An 18499-nucleotide genomic window follows, 5' to 3' on the forward strand; every position below is an offset into this window, starting at 1 on the left:
CATCCAAACAATACTCTATTCCTTTTTTATTTCTGACTAGAATTCTAATGTATGGGTAAACAATCTGTTTAATGATTCACCTGTTGATAGACATTTAGATAACTTTCAGGTTCTAGCTATTAAAAACAAAAATCACCATAACATTAGTGAACACATCTTTGTACGGACACATGTTTTCACTTCTCTTGGGTAAATATCTAAGAATGAAATGGTTGGATCAAATAGACGTGTGTTTAACTTTTTAAACTGAAATTCAGTGCAGCACTTTAACTCCCCATGAGAAGAAAGCTGTAGTTCCTCCATTATCTAGCCAACATTTGGTATGCTTTGTTTTAAAATTTTAGCCATTCTAACAAATGTGTGGTAGTACTTCACTGTATCTTTAATTTACATTTCCCTAATAATGAAAGAGACTGAGTACCTTTCCATGTGGTTATTTGCCATCCATATATCTTTGGTGAATGTTCAAATGCCTTGCCCATTTTTTTATTGGGTTGTTTCTTTTCTGATTGAGTTTTGAGAGTTCATTATGTATTCTGACTGGTAGTCCTTTATCAGACATACGCTTTGCAAAGATTTTCTCCAAACCTGTGGTTTGTCCTTTAATTCTTCTAACAGTGTCTTTCCAATAGTAAAAATTTTCATTTTGAAAAGGTCCAGCTTATCAATTTTTCTTTTATAGAACATACTTCTGGTGTTCTACATTTAAGAAATTCTGGTTTAAACCACAGTCACAAAGATTTTCTCCTATATTATCATCTAGAAGTGTTATACTTTTAGGCTTGACGTTTAGTTCTACCAGTTAATTTTGTATATGGTACAAAATACAGATCTAAATTCATTTTTATGCATGTTGATAACCAATTGTTCAAGCACTATTTGTTGAAAAGACAATCCTTTCTCCACTGAACTGCCTTGCACCTTTGTCAAAAATCAGTCGTCCAGGGACTTGCCTAGTGGCACAGTGGTTAAGAATCCGCTGCCAAAGCGGGACACAGGTTCGAGCCCTGGTCCAGGAAGATCCCACATGCCACTGAGCAACTAAGCCCTTGCGCCACAACTAATGAGCCTGCGCTCTAGAGCCTGCAAGCCACAACTACTGAAGCCCGTGCTCCGCAACAAGAAGCCATGGCAATAAGAAGCCCATGCACCGCAACGAAGAGTAGCCCCCGTTCGCTGTGACTAGAGAAAGCCCGTGTGCAGCAACGAAGACACAACCTAGCCAAAAATTAATTAATTACAAAAAAAATCAGTCGTCCATTTCTGCGTGGGTCTATTTCTGGACTTTCTATTCTATGCCATCAAACTTTACACTGATATCACTGTTTTGATTACTGTAGCTTTATAATAATTCTAGAAATCAGGTAGTAGCTTTTTTTGTAGATTCCATCAGTTATTCTACATAAATGATCATGCCTTTTGGAAATAAAAACAGTTTATTCCTTCCTTTGCAACCTGGATGTCTTTTACTTCTTCCTGCCTGATTGTCCTGAACAGAATCTTCAGGACCACTGTATACATTTTGAAGTGGTGAGAGTGGACATCCTTGAATTGTTTCTGATCTGAGGGGAAAGCATGCAGACTTTCACCATTAGGAATTATGTTATTAGTAGGCTTTTCCCTAACCCAAATTTTATGAGGTTAAAGGAGTTCCCTTCTATTCTAAGAACGCTATAAGAAACTTTATCAGGAATAGATAGTAGTTTTGGCAAATGGTTTTTCTATCTATTGAGATGACAATGTGATTTTTCTTTCTTTAGTTTGTTAATAGAGTTAAGTGCTCTAATTACATTCCAAACGTTACACCTACTCTACATTCTTAGTATACTATTTAATTCTGAAAAAAGGGATAAATACAGTGATACTAGTATTAAGTATGTTTAAGTGAGTTTCAATCTTCACTACCACTTTGTATTCAAAGTTGGTAAGACAATTATAGATAGCTAACAGAATGAAAACATATCAATCTTTATTAAAATAAAAAATATAGTTAAACAGAAGTTAGAAAGTAGAAAGTTAAAAGTTAGACTAGAAGTTAGAGTCAGGAGTTAAAGTAGAAGGTTAACAGAACTTAAAAGGAGCGAAGTAGCAGACGGAAGAATAGAGGCACTTCTATTTCTATATAATGAGAAGTCTAAGGATTCTATTGAAAGTTGATACAAGAAAATATTTTAATGTGTGTATATTATATCATTTAAAAGTACAAGGCAATCAGAAGTAAAACCATTAACATAATTGTATGCAGGAGTGTTTCTGATTAGCAAAGTATATTTTAAAAATTTGTATCTGAATTTCTTAGGATAAGACACATTCTCCAGTTTGTCCTTGGCGCCTCAACCTATTTCCTATTATATTACAATAGGGCAAATTTACACATTTATAAATTCTTGCCTGATCCTTTGACACTCGAATTTATACAGATGAAGAGTTATAAAGATAATCTCCAAGACATTAAAAAACAGAATTTGTTAAAAATGGTTATCCCCCAAAATCAGTTGTATTTCTATGTATTAGCAATGAACAATCCAAAAATGAAATTAAGAAAACAATTCCATTTACAGTAGCATCAAAAATAATGAAATACTTAGGATTAAATTTAACCAAGGAAATGCGAGACTTCTAAACTTAAAACTACTAAACACTGTTGAAACAACTTAAAGAAAGACATCTCCTGTTCATGAATCGGAAGACTTAATATTGTTAAAATGGCAATGCTTCTAAAACTGATCTACAGATTCAGTGCAATCCCATTCCAAATTCCAACTGCCTTTTTTACAGTAATGGACAAGTTGATCCTAAAAGTAACAAGGAATTGCAAGGGACACTGAATAGCCAAAACAACCTTGAAAGACAACAACAAAGTTGGAGGGCTCACACTTCCTGACTTCAAAACTTACTACAAACCTACAGTAATCAAATCAGTGTGGTACTGGAATAAGGACAAGCATACAGACTTATGGAATAGAACCGAGAAGCCAGAAATTAACCCAAACACCTATGGTCAACGGATTTTTAAGAGGGCCAAGACCACTCAATGGGGAAAAGAAAACTCTCTTCAACAAATGGTGCAGGGACAACTAGATTTCCACATGCAAAAAAAATGAAGTGAACCCTTAACACACAACTGATACAAAAATTAACTCAAAATGGATCAAAGCTCTAAATTTAAGAGCTAAAACTAAAACTCCTAGAAGAAAACATAGGCATAAATCATTGTGACCTTAGATTTAGCAACAGATTTTCAGATATGACAGCAAAAGCACAGCAACAAAAGAAAAAATAAACTGGACTTCATCAAAATTTAAAACTTACACATTAAAGGATACTCTCAAGAAAGTCAAAATAACCCACAGAATAGGAGAAAGTGTTTGCAAATCATAAACCTATTAAGGGTCTAGTATTAAGAATATATAGGGTTTCCCTGGTGGCGCAGTGGTTGAGAATCTGCCTGCCAATGCAGGGTACATGGGTTCATGCCCCGGTCCGGGAAGATCCCACATGCTACGGAGCGGCTGGGCCCGTGAGCCATGGCCGCTAAGCCTGCGCATCCAGAGCCTGTGCTCCGCAGCAGGAGAGGCCACAACACTGAGAGGCCTGCGTACCAAAAAAAAAAAAAAAAAAGAATATATAAAGAATTCTTACAACCACAACAAAAAACAAATTAAAAAATGGGTGAAGAACTTCAATACACATTTTTCCAAAGATATACAAATGGCCAATAAGCACATGAAAAGATGCTCAGCATCATTAATAATTAGAAAAATGTAAATCAAAACCACAATATTACTTTACACCCACTAGGATGGCTATAATTTTATTTTTTCTCCTTTTTTTTTTTCTGGCTATGCCACGCAGCATGTGGGATCTTAGTTCCCCAACCAGGGATCGAACCCATGACCCCTGCAATGAAAGCACAGAGTCTTAACCACTGGACCACCAGGGAAGTCCCAGGATGGCTATAATTTTAAAAAGGGAAAAAAGACCACGTTTTGGTAAGGATATGCTTCTTTAAAAAGCTAAACACAGAATTACCATCTGACTTAGCAATTCCACTCCAATACATATACCCAAAAGAAATGAAAATATATACCCATGCAAAAACTTGTACATGAACGTTCACAGCATCTTTCTTCATAATAGCTAAAAACCGAAACAATCCAAGTGCCCATCAACCAATGGCTCCACCAACTGATGAATGCATAAACGAACTGTGGTATATACAAACAATGGAATATTATTCTGCCTTAAAAGGAATGAAGTACTGATACATGCTACAACATGGATTAGAGAGGGCAGGAAGAATATGTAGGACACCATGTATCCATTCAAACATCCATCCACCATTCAAACACCATGTATCTCCACTATTGCCCCCTAATAATAAGTTTTGATGACACATGGAAGAGCACTGAAAAACATCATGTTAAGTAAAATAAGCCAGACACAAAAGGCCACATATTGTATGTCTCCACTTATATGAAATAAAATATCCAGAACAGGCAAATCCATGGAGACAGAAAACACACTGGTAGCTCCCAGGAGATTGGGGAGAGGTGGGGAGGGCAGGTGGGAATACAGAAATGACCACTTAAATGGCTATGTGTTTCTTTTGGGGGTGATGAAATGTCCTGGAGTTAGATAGTGGTGACGGTTGTACAACATTGCAAATGTCCTAGCAGTCATTGAATCATACACTCTAAAATAGTTAAAATTATGATTTAATTTTAAGTAAATTTTACCTCAATAATATTTTTTTAAAAGTGGTTGTCCCTGGGCATAGAACTTGGGGTGTTCAAGGGGAAGGGGATCTTAATTTCTCATTATTAAATATTTTTTAGTACTTTTTTTTCCTTGCACCAAATCATCACAGACAGATAAATAAACAAAATGATTTCTCAGCTAAATTAACATCAAAAGTTATTATTAGGGGGAAACAGTGGAGATTCACGGTGTCTGAATTAAGTCCTACATATTCTTCTTGCCCTCTCTAATCCTATTCCTTCTCCCATATGTTATGGTACCACTATAGATTTAGTTCACTGACAGTAATTTTAAAATGTGGAAATTAAATCATTAGGTTATTCACATACTTCTTCCTTGCAAAGAATAAAAAAATAAATTTCAAGTGAAAGTAGCAACAGGAATGAACAAATGTACCTAAGTTTTCCCAGGGAAAACTGCGGTCAATTACTCAATAAGTAATAATGGTGCACTTGCTATTATCAGATTTAAATTTCCTGAATTTTCCTCCAATTGAAGATGTTAAACAGTAAATTCAATTCTAAAATTTTCAGTTTTTCTTTAGATGTAAGTTTCACATAGTACATATGAAGAGCTTAATACTTACTTATCAAGGAAATCCTTATCCACCACAGCAGTGATGTCAAGAAGAGGATTTCCCATTCCAAAGAGAATATTTTCACTAAAAAAAAACACAAAATACAAGTTAGAAATACTTCTGAAAGTAAGGTGATGTGTAAAATGCACAAATATAAAAATAAATATCTTCACTTTACCTTGGAAATAAACTTAACATACTAGTTTATTAAACCTCTGATTTGCCTATTACATGTAGGACGACATTTTAGAGGAAGCACAAAGCCATTTAGAAAAGAGAATGACTTTTAAATTGGATGAAATAAAACATAACAAAAGAAGAAACCAGATCATGTGATTTTTTTCCACAATATTTAACAGCTAATGACTAAAGCTAATTAAATTCAATTTTTTTAAGGTCTATCACAATAAAGTTTTATACTCAACAAACATGATAGATATTTAACTCTCTAGATAGTAAAATACTGATCTAATCAAAGTTTATTAGGGAGCATACAGCAAGTCCTGGAGGAATCCAGGCAACAGCCTTACCCTTCAAAAACTGAATGACTGGGGTGGGACCTTCACAATGGGTATCATAGATAGTGTAATTTTCAATTACATTTAACAGACTTTGAGGGAGTCTGTTTTCCATAACTGATTACAATACGGCTCAAAACTGAGGGAAAGATAGAATTCCACCACAACTGATACCAACTGACAGCAAGAAATGGACCAGAGGCCATAGCTGGGTCAGCCTCAATGAGAGCCATTCTTCTAGTTTATGCAATAAAATTTGCCTCTGTGCAATTTCCCATTGGTATCTAGTTTGCTCAAGCTCTCTTCCAGTTGCCTCCATACCAGTTACCCTCCTCACCATTTGGAGGTTATCAGTAATATCAATAGGACTGATACCCAAAAGTTCCTTTAGGAGAACGAGGTATAGCCTCGTAAGGTATAGCCTTACACAATTATAGTGTAAAATGATTTAGAAGACTGAATTACAGTCTCTTATTAAAATCACAGATTGGGCAACTATGGCTGAATATGCAATTAGGAGAAATTTGTCCCTTTTTCTATTTAAAGAAAAATGATGGGGGAGGCATAAAAGACAAGGCATTTATTTATTCACACGGGCATCTGTAATCAAAATAAAAGTCTAATATAAAAAGAAAATAAGTGCTTAGAAAATGAAGGATCAACAGGCAGATACAGTAAAACGTGACCATCATTTCATTAGGGACTTCTCTGCCTGATTTCTGTATTATTAGTCAAACAATAAAAACTCTTAGAACTTGTTTATTTTTCTTTAAAAAAGCACAGGGGAGCTGCTTGGTTGTTTCTTTTTATTCACGCTTTTTAAGTGTTCAGTTCAATATATACAGTAATGTAACCACCACCAAAATCAAAATATGAAACATTTCCATCATCACAAAAAAATATCCTCCTGTCCCCATGTCAGTCTCTCCACCCCCAACTGGTCCCCTCTAGGTTTTTTTGGTTTTTTTTTTTTTTTTTGCGGTACGTGGGCCTCTCACTGTTGTGGCCTCTCCCGTTGCGGAGCACAGGCTCCAGATGTGCAGGCCCAGCAGCCATGGCTCACGGGCCTAGCCGCTCCGCGGCATGTAGGATCCTCCAGACCAGGGCACAAACCCGTGTCCCCTGCATCGGCAGGCGGACTCTCAACGACTGCGCCACCAGGGAAGCCCCCCTCTTGGTTTCAAGGAATGTAACTGTGATACTTCTTTTTAAGAAGTCAGCCCTTTGCACATCTCCTGCATTCTCAAAATAGTTCATAACACGCTATTTGAAAATTTATTAAAAATAATATTACCAAATTAATTCAACCTCTCTGGGCCTATGGTTTCTACAAAGAATTATGGGGGAAAATGAGCACACTGAATCACAATAACCATGTTTAAACTCATTCCTAAACTTATTTGTCCAACAAAACCTTTGCTTATGGAGAAGAATATGTAAAATGTGATTCAGAGCTCCACGTGTAAAGGACAAAAGAGGAAGAACTTATACACTGACTACTGTTCCTCACTGCAAGAAGTACACAGCATGTGTACTTGATGAGAGATGCTGTCAAGTTGGAATTGTCCGGAGCCTGTGTGGAACCTGTTGCAGCAACAGTGGCTAAGGTAAGAGGTGGGGACAATAAAATTTAAAACAGCAGATAAAAGGTGTCTTCAAACAGTAAGTTAAGTAAAAACTATACAATTATTTCCAAAAGCAAATAAGTTTAAACTACTCACGTCATTTTCCTCTCCATCAGTGTACGTAAATGAGAAACTATTATATGATTTCATTCTAGTATGACAAATTAACTTTGTTAAAAACACTAATTCTTCAAAATGGCTAGTTTCCTAAATACAAACTAGTGTCCACGCCAATAAATACTGTATCACCCTTCTTAAACAATGAAGATACTATTTAAGTAAGCATTTACTTTGAACTTGTCCTATTAGATGTGAACAAGATGGGGGCTGGTCTATGGCCAAAAACTATGACTAACCCATACTAGGATTATTGTTTTGTTCCAAATGTTAGCAATGTCTTTTTCCTGGAATGGATGCTAGGATGAAAGATTCTGAATGACTTTTTCTTTCTTTCTTTTTTTTTTTTGGTCAGTAATTTTGAAGTGTCTCATAATTCAGGCTCCATCCAACATAAACCTATACTATAATTATTATTTTGTTAGACAACCTACAAATACTACACACTGACGTAGATATTACGTAAAAGATCCTGAGAAAACTTTGTCTTGTTTATTGATATATTGATATTGATTAGCCCTCTGGTCAGCAAAACTATTTACTTACATCTGGTGCCAGAATAAACACTATTGATGAGTGTCCTTAACTGTTACAGCAATCATCCCCTTTTTAAATTCAGAAAACTCAACTTTATATGTGATTCCTCTCTCTCCATCAATAAGCACCATTCTTAGTAGTAACTGCATCTTCCTGGTTTGTTCCAACAGTTCATCTACCAGGAACCCCACAACACCCGACTGGCGCTGCCTTTAACTAGGTCCTCTACAGACCTTGCCTAAATTCCTACACTGCTGCTATTTTTTTAGCCACAATAAATCCTGTACAATATCACCGAATTATATTATTTAAACAAATAATGATATTTTTCCACTTAAAAGTTATTCCCCTTACAACTATGTAGAGGATAAAATACAAAACATAAAGGAAATTGAGTCTAGCTGGAACCTACAATATTTCATCAAATCTGAGATGCCATGAATCATAAGATTCCAACTTCCCATGGAGATTGCAAGGCATAAATGCATCTGAGAGATGTTAAAATGTGAAGAAATGTGCATTATTACAATCACTGAAATACAGTGCCTCTCTAACTTTATCTCTCACCATTCTAACACATACAATCCATTTTCCAATCATAATACCTCACTGTGCCCTGAAAAAGACTGACTGTAAGGTCCTTCCCCTATACTTCTGTGCCTAGCAAACGCCCATTCACCTTTTTAAAATTTCTCATATGCCAGCTCTCTTAGAAAATCTTTTCTGCCCAACTCGTACCTAAGGATTCCCATGTAAAAGTGTACAGGCTGTCCCCTGGACAACTCCAAAGGGTGCAGTTCACAATGTGAATGATAGCTCCTATAAACTAAGGCACTGCTGCCCACCTCCTAGTTTTACTCATTCCTCCTCCCTAGATTCTGTTAAGTTCCTTGATGAACTTTTAATCAATTTTAAGGGTTGCTCTGTACTTTATCTCAATCAATTTATCTCAACATAAAAGGTAAAGTTGTTTTTTTTTTTTTTAACCTTAATTACATTTGTATTCTCAATAGCTGGCATATGATAATCACAAGAGCCTTGAGGGATTTTTCGATTCCAGGTTCTAACTTCTATCAACAGACTGCTGCTTATCTCAGGCTCCCATAGATCAGGACTGGGTCTAGAGTAAGGTTAAATTTTAAAGGTACTTATTACGTCAAAGGTCAAATAATAGAACACTAATTCAAAATAGGTTGTAATAGAGTTCCCTGATGGCCTAGTGGCGAGGATTCCAGGCCTTCACTGCCGTGGCCCGGGTTCAATCCCTGGTCAGGGAACTGAGATCCCACAAGCTGCACAGCATGGCCAAAAAGAAAGCAACAACAACAACAACAAGAAAATAGGTTGTGGTAAGTTAAAAATGAATATTGCACTTCCTAATGCAATCACCAAATGACAACACAACAAGGTATAGCTAAAAAACCCAATAGACAACATAAAATGAAAAATTAAAATATAGTCAATTTAGAAAAAAAAAGCAGGAAAGACATAATAACACATAGGATAAATAGAAAACAAAAGATGGTATACTTAAACCCAACCATATTAGTAGTCACACTAAATGTAAATGGATAAACACTGCAATTGAAAAATAAAGACTGTCACACTGGATTAAAAAAAAACGCCATTTACTATAGATACACTTTAAATATAAAGACAGAGAGAATTTAAAAACAAAAAGCTTGGATAAAAAGACATACCATGCAAATACTAATCATAAAAAACCTACAGTGGCTATATTAATATCAAACAAGGCAGACATCACCAGATATAAAATGATTTCATAAAAATAAGCAGGTCAGGGCTTCCCTGGTAGCGCAGTGGTTGAGAGTCGGCCTGCCGATGCTGGGGACACGGGTTCTTGCCCCGGTCTGGGAAGATCCCACATGCCACGGAGTGGCTGGGCCCGTGAGCCATGGCCGCTGAGCCTGCGCGTCCAGAGCCTGTGCTCCACAGCGGGAGAGGCCACAACAGTGAGAGGCAAAAAAAAAAAAAAAAAAAAGCAGGTCAATTCACCAAGAAACAAAATAAATGCCTTCAAAATACTTTAAAAAAAAAACCTGAGAGAAACACAAGAAATAGACAAATTCACAGTCTTAGTTAATTGTAACACCCCTCTTTTAGTAGTTAGTAAAACAGACAACACAAAAATAAGTTAGGGAATCACACTACTGGATATTTATCCTAGAGAAATGAAAACTTAAGTTTACACAGAAATGTGTACACAAATGTTCATAACAGCTTTACTGGTAATAGTAAACAATTGGAAACAACCCAAATGTCCTTCAATAGGTAACTAGGTAAAGAAACTGTGGTACACCCATACAATGGACTAATATTCAGCATTAAAAAGGAATGAACTATGATACAACTTGGATGGATCTCAAAGGCACTATAGTGAGTGAAAATAAAAGCCTTATCTATGTGTTACCTACTGTAAAATTCTATTTATATACCACTCTCAAAATGACAAAATTACATTGACTGAGAACGGATCAAGAGTTGCCAACTGTTAAGGCTGGGGGGGAGGGTGTGACCATATAGGGATAACACAAAGGAGTTTCTTTGTGGTGACAGAATAGTTTAATACCCTAATTGTGTTAATCTGGAATCTGGACATGATAAAATTTCGAGGAACTACACACCACCACCATGTCAATAAAAGGCAGTGTATGCAAAGACTGGTGACATTCTAATAACATCTATAGTCAACTTAATAGTACTATACCAACATCAATTTCCTGGTTTTGCTAAGATACTGTGGTTTTATAAGTTTTATCATTGGGGGAAGTTGGGTGAAGAGTGCATAGGAACTCTCTGTACTCTTTTTGCAACTTCTTGCGAGTCTTTCAAAATCAAAAAAAAAAAAAAAAACCTTGTAAAGTATTTTAAAAGAAAGAAAAAGTAAGAATATTTTTAAATGTTTAAGAAACAATTAGGGTGATAACATCAGGAATGGCAGAATAAAGGCCTCCAAAAATCCTCTCTTCCGTAAAAGCAACAAGAACACTAGCAAAAAAAGTCAAAATCAACACTTTCAGAACTCCACGTATTAACCAAAGGCTTGCAACACCTGAGGAGCATTTATTCAAGGGGAAAAAAAAGGCTGAATCTCAGTAAAAACAGCAAGCTTTGTGGCATTTTAACTTGCCCTATTCCCATCCCCCCTAACCAGCTCCAAGGCAGCCTTAAAAGCAACAGCCCCAAAACACAGTGGAAACCAGGGGCCTACCAGCCACTGGATGAGCTGGAACAGAACTGGAGCTCTTTCAAAGCCCCATTTTCAGAAAAGTGCTATTATTTGAGCTTACTGGCAGTTACCCGAAAAACTCCTACTCCAAGATTTCTCATTATTTGACCTGACTCAGAGTTTCCCCAGTACTAACAGCCTTTTCCCCCGGGGCATTTGTCAAAAACAATTGGCTGCAATTCTTTAACACCCCAGCCATCTGAAGCAGTTGGGACAAACAAGCAGCTAACCAAAAAAACTTAAAAGGAAAAGTGGGGCATGAGATATCCATAAGGGGTTTTGAAAAGTTCTGAATATTCCTGAGAATCTAGGAGACCATGTATTATACATGTGCCCTGGCCTGTGGGCATGCTCAAGAAAGACCTGAAAAGGTACTAAGCAATCATCTCTGAGCATGAGGCTCTGCACAAGCAGGAAATAGAGGCTATGGCAGCATTGTAAGCCTGGCTGGGCACCGAAGGTATGCCTCATCAAGCACATACAGCCTCTCGGCAGATACTGCTAGACAAAAACAAGTATTGGCAAGAACGCAGAAAAATTGGAATCCACATTGCTGGTGGAGACATAAAATGATGCTGCCAGCTTGACAAAAAAGTTTGGCAATTCTTCAAAAAAATAAACATAAAGTTACCATATGACCCAGCAATTCCACTCCTAAGTATATACTCAGGAGAAATTAAAACATGTGACAGGGCTTCCCTGGTGGCACAGTGGTTGAGAGTCCGCCTGCCAATGCAGAGTACACGGATTCGTGCCCCGGTCCGGGAAGATGCCGCGGAGCGGCTGGGCCCGTGATCCATGGCCGCTGAGCCTGCGCATCCAGAGCCTGTGCTCCGCAACGGGAGAGGCCACAACAGTGAGAGGCCCGCGTACCGCAAAAAAAAAAAAAACATGTGACATCACAAAAACTTGGACATGAATGTTTATAGCAGCATTATTCGTAACAGCCAAAAAGTGGAAATAAAAATATCCATCAACTGATGGATAAACAGAATGTGGTCTATACATACAATGGAATATTATTCAGCCATAACAAGGAATGAAATACTGATACATGTAACAACATAGATGAACTTTGAAAACATTGTACTCAGTGAAGGAAGCCAGGCACAAAAGCCCAAATATATGATTCCACTTATGAAATGTCCAGAATATGGCAAATTCAAACAGACAATGTAGATTAGTGGTTACCAGGGGATGGGCAGGGGAAATGGAGAGTAACTACTAACAGGTATGAGGCTTCATTTGGGGATGATGGAAAAGTTCTGAAATTAGATAGTAGTGATGGAGGTAAAACCCTGTGAATATCCTAAAAACCACTGAGCTGTACAGTTTTAAATGGTACATTTTATGGCATGTGAATTATATCACAATTTAATAATTAATAATAATTAGTTAATAATTAAGTAAATAAAACAATGAAACTAATTGGTATTTATAGAACAATACACCCAACAACTGCAATATTCATTTACTGAATAAACGATGTGTAAAACAACTACACTGAAAGCCTCAAAATATTGCTGAGTGAAATTAAAGACTTTAAAAACACATGTAGGGCTTCCCTGGTGGCGCAATGGTTAAGAATCCACCTGCCAACACAGGGAGCACAGGTTCAAGCCCTGGTCCAGGAAGATCCCACATGCCACAAAGCAGCTAAGCCCGTGCACCACAACTACACCACAATTAGTTAAAAAAGTACTGAGAGGGGAACATTTTATATATGAAATGCACATGTTAGAAAACAAGAAAGGTTTAAAATCAATGGTCTAAACTTCTAACTCAAAACAAAATGGAAAAAGAGTAAATTAAATCCCAAAGAGCAGAAGAAAATAAAAATATGACAGCAAAAATAAACCAAATAGATTAAATGAATGAATGAATGAAATAGAAAACTATTACCAAAATAGAAGTTCAACAAAACCCAAATCTGGGCTTTTGAAAAGATTAATACATTTGATAAACCCCTAACAAGACTGATCCCAAAAAGTTAAAAAAAAAAAAAAAAGGCATGGGAGGAGTACTAATACCAGGAATGAAAAAGGGGACATAAAACAGTTCCTACAGGCAGTAATAGTATACTATGAACATCTTTTTAACAATCCAACAATTCTGAATAAATTTCTTTAAAAATGCAGCTTACCAAAACTGACACAGGAAAAAATGTTAAATCTGAATACTCATTTATCATTTCTTTAATAAGAAATCAAAATTTGTAATTTAAAACCTTTCACCCCTTCATCCAAAAAATATTCCAGGCCCAGTTGGCTTCACTGCTAAATTCTATCAAAAATTTAAAGAAACAGCACCAAGCTTACAAAGCTACAATAATTAAGAAAGTGCGGTATTGGTGTAACAATATACAAATAGGTCAACAGATGAGAACAGTGAGTCCAGGAAAAGTCCTACATCTATCTAATCTATTGACTGAAAATCCTTTTGAGGAAACCCTTACACGATAGCAAAAAATCAGCTTAAGATGGATCTTAGACCTAAATGTGAAGGTTGAAACTACAAGGCTTCCAGAAGAAAACATAAGAAGAAGGAAAGATTTCTAAGAACCCAAAAGGTAATAAACAAAATAAATCAATGAATTCAATTTCAAATTTTAAAACTTCTGCTCCCAAAAGACACTGTTACGAAAATGAAAAGACATGTCTTTTTTGCTTATTTGCTACATAGGAAGGTATGTATGTTTGTTTGTAATATCTAACAAATAACTTATATCTGAAGTATCGAAAGAATTACAAATCAGCAACAAAAAGACAACTTATATTTACAAATATGGGTAAGACCTGAACTGGCAGTTCTAAAGAAAAGATAAGCAAATGGTCTATAATCACATTATTAGCAATCAATGAACTAAAACTACAATGAAATGTAACTACACACCCATCAGAATGGCTAAAATCAAAAATGCCAAACACTGTCAAGAAAGTGGATTAACTGGAACTCTTATAACACTGAATGTTTAAAGTATTTTGTTTTCTATTTTAGAAAACAGTTTGGTGGTTTCTGAAGTTAAACATACATCTACCCTAGAACACAGCAATTCCACACCTGGGCATTTACCCACGTCCACACGAATGTTCATGGCAGCTTCATTTACAATAATCAAACCCTGAAAACAAGCCAAAGTCCATCAACAGAATTGTTGCTATATCCATATAATGGAATCTTACTCAGCAGTGAAAAGGAACAAACTATTAACACACACATCAAAATGGATGAATATCAACATTGTTACTGAACAACAGTAATCAGATAAAATAATCAGACACAAATAGTACTTACCGTATGATTCCATTTATATGAAGTTATAGAATATACAAAACTAATCTCTACTAATAGAAGCCAGAAAATGGTTGCCTGGATGGTGCAGGGAATGAGACTGACTGAAAAGAGGCAGAAGGGACTTCCCTGGTGGTCCAGTGGGTAAGACTCCGGGTTCCCAATGCAGGGGGCCCGGGTTCAATCCCTGGTCAGGGAACTAGATCCCACATGCATGCTGGCAACTAAGAGTTTGCATGTAGCAACTAAGAAGTCGGCATGCTGCACCTAAGAAGCCCACATGCAGCAACTAAGACCGGGTGCAGCCAAAATAAATAAATACATATTTTTAAAAAAAGAAGAGACAGGAAAGAACTTTCTAGGAGATGAACATGTCTTGTAAGTTGGTCTGGGTGGTGTTTTACACAAATACTTTTTTTTTCCCCAAAATACAGTGAACTTAGGATCTGTGATTTTACTATATATGAATTATACTGTTGGTATTTTTTTTTTAAGTAAACAAACTAGGAAAATATTTGTGTCCCTTAGGCTATGTAAGGCCAGTCCTTCCATTTAAGCCTGTGCATACTGGCATGCCTTCTTGCAAACTCAAGGAAATAATCTCTTCCCTCTGTCCAGCATCATCTGTTTTTTCACTTTCTACTGGATCATTCTTTTCAGCATACAAATATGCTGAAACTCCTGCCCCTCCCTCCCAGAAAACCTCAAAGACACATATATGTCCAACTATTATTTCCCTGCTCCCCATTACAGTAAGAACACTTCTAAAAGATTGTGCTATTAAATAGCAAGGTTCCCTAAACAAGATAAAATCATTAATTTAAAATTCAACTTTCAGGAGCACATGTGAGACATACTAATGACTAACACATAGCAATTTGCAGCTTATAAAGCATTTTTATGTATGTTATTGCCTTTAAATCCTCACAATAACTCTGTAGTGTAGGTATTGCTATTATCTGTTTAAGAGAAACAAAAGGTTCAGCAAAGTTCTATAACCTGCCAAAGGTCAGACAACAAATAAATGATACCTAACTTCAAATCATGTGCTTTCTTGTTCAATATACTACTCTGAGACAGTAAGAACTCTAAACACAATAAAAATGTCCGACCAATGAAAAATATCCAAATCTAGCCAAAATAAGCTAATATTCCATCATCTTATGGTCGTATTTCAAGTAACATTTCAACAACCAAAATCTACTACAACAAAATTATTATAGTGTGTAAGTAGGTGACTAGATAATTTATTATCCAAATGGGATACTTTTGAGAATAAAGGAAGAGCTATTAATAATTATGCCAGGATAAAAGGCATGATCCAGGACTGTCTTGGACAAACTGGGACATATGGTCATCCTATTTATAAGCCAGCTATGCTACGTGAAAATAAGAATTCAGACTTACATTTTATTACAGTATTTTTTTAAATAACGTTTTAAAACCGAGTAGGTACGAAGAGGTAAATAGGCGTGATTGTTAACCAATGTTACAGGACTGGGTTAACATTTAAACAGTCTAGACATTTTGGTTCCATTTCATCTTTGACAGTTCTGCTTAATATAGCAATACTGTGGCTGGAAAGATTTGGAATTAGAAAACCTTGTATGTTTTTTCAAACAAAGATGACCTATTTATAAATAAGTATTAACAGCTGACATTGCAGTTCTCCAAAGGAAGGATTCCTGCTTTAGTTCTTCAAAATATTTCATAAATGAAACAATTTCATTTTTCATTTTATTTTAAAAATTCATTAGCCTCACTAAGAAGTCTCATGGCATAAAAAAGTTTGTACAGTAATATGAAATTTATAATTCTTAAGACACAAGTCCTGAAAATGAGTTTGAAAATTCTGTTTAAAGGCTCTAAAGAAACCAAATCAACAAAACAAGGCAGTTTCAGTCTTAGCCAGAATTTAGTCTCGATATGAATGTTCTCCATCTGAGTGGCTTGGCAGATCCTACTGGATGTACCTCAAAGTCTTGAGTGTTAGGAGAAAAATACCCTAGGACCCCACCCACAGCCCACATAAATTTCCCAATGTAGGCTTAACCCACAGAAGTGGTTACAGAATTATCATGTAGGGCAGTCATGTCAAGTCCCAGAATAGTCTTAAACCAAACCTGACCTGTCTGGGAAAGCCAAAGAATCGGGTTCCTCAGCTCTACAGCGAACACTCTCCCTGTCTCCCTACCGCATTTTCCCAGTCTTCCCTGGCACAAACTCAAGCTGTAAGCAATGCCCAAAACCAGATGAGACATTCATGTCAGGAAGGCAATATTCATAGGAGTATTTTGAAATACTGTTGGCTCAGTGAAAAGTGCATAATGTAGGAGTTAGGAGACCTAAATTCTCTCTTAAGCTCTATCATTGCCAAACTAGGATATATCACTTCACTTTGGGCCTCAAGGTCCAGTATAGAGAAAGAAAAAGAGTAAAATGGTGACTTCCCTGGTGGTGCAGCGGTTAAGAATCCACCTGCTAATGCAAGGGACAAGGGTTCGATCCCTGGTCGGGGAAGATCCCACACGCCGCCGAGCAACTAAGCCCGTGCGCCACAACTACTGAGCCTGTGCTCTAGAGCCCGCGAGCCACAACTACTGAGCCCGCGTGCCCCAACTACTGAAGCCCACGTACATAGAGCCCGTGTTCTGCAACAAGAGAAGCTACTGCACCACAACAATGAATAGTCCCCGCTCGCCACAACTAGAGAAAAGCCCACGCACAGCAACTAAGAGCCAACGCAGCCAAAAATAAATAAAATTTAAAAAAAAAATTAAGAGAAAAAAAAAAAAGAGTAAAATGCTCTCTAAGATTCTCTTCTAGTCCTGACATTCTACATTTTCCTATGTCTCCTGAATTTTAACTCAAGGGTCAACTTTCCTGTTGGGGCAATTAAAAATGTTTTATCATTTCTCACATGAAGACAAGCTGGAATCTGATATACGTAATCTGATAATCGGTTTTACAGGCTGTAAACTCTTCATTAGTAATGGTGTAGTAGAGTAGAATACAAATAATAGTAAAAGTCAAAGAGACAGTCGAATTCTCCAGCCAAACTTATTCAAAGATTAAAATTTTTTTTTTAATTCTTTTGATTTAAATCATATTTAGGAATTCCTAATAGCTGAATGCTACACCAGAAAGGGCACTGAACTAGGTATCTAGAGAGCTGGGTTCTACTTCAAGATATGCAACTATTTGTGTGAACCTTAACAAATCATAGTATCTCTTGGCTTCAGTTTCTTCAACTGTAAAATGAGGGAATTAGGTCAGTTCACTTCCTGTTTAAAAAATCTAAGATTTAAACATTTATTTTCAGACGACACCATTCTCTAAGGGGACCAAATTGCTTTCAACAAGAAGAGAATACTCCATTTATAAAACATCTTAAAATATAAGAACACTTTCATATCTAACCAGCAACGCTGTGGAATACATATTTGTATCACCATCACTGAGTATTTCATTAAACAAATGTCCAGAGAAGGAAAAAAGAGAAAAAGAAGATCAGTAACTCAGAAAAATACCCTCAATTAGAACCTAGGTGTGTTGACCACTGGCCCTCACTGGTTTCCAATCCTATTGATGTATTCTGTGGTAGTCATTGCGAGGAGTCACATATTACTATATTTAGCAGCAATTATTTTAAGTGTGGTATAAAAAACAACAATGGACACGAAGTCAGATTTTGATAGCTTGGTGACCTTGATCATTCTCCTCACCAGTATTAAAAGCAAGTAAGCAGTACCCATCCTTTCGGCTACCGTTAAACTGGGTACAAAATGGGTATATGCCTAACATCATAAACGTGAAAACTAAA

At 36.5% G+C, this 18499-nt stretch overlaps 1 protein-coding gene across 6 annotated transcripts in view; it reads right to left on the reverse strand.

Annotated features, from left to right (window-relative positions):
• The window catches only part of ADK (adenosine kinase), a 486725-nt gene that overhangs the window by 439900 nt on the left and 28326 nt on the right, over positions 1–18499 (reverse strand). For all 6 annotated transcript variants that reach the window (XM_027129816.1, XM_027129817.1, XM_027129820.1 and 3 more), the window contains one exon: positions 5348–5422. In XM_027129816.1, the coding sequence (XP_026985617.1) occupies positions 5348–5422 (75 nt within the window). The remainder of the gene's footprint in view (positions 1–5347; positions 5423–18499) is intronic.

The sequence above is a fragment of the Aethalodelphis obliquidens genome, unplaced genomic scaffold (assembly GCF_003676395.1).
Source record: "Aethalodelphis obliquidens isolate GAN/ISIS:26980383/991018 unplaced genomic scaffold, ASM367639v1 scaffold37, whole genome shotgun sequence".
Taxonomy (NCBI): Eukaryota; Metazoa; Chordata; class Mammalia; order Artiodactyla; family Delphinidae; genus Aethalodelphis; species Aethalodelphis obliquidens.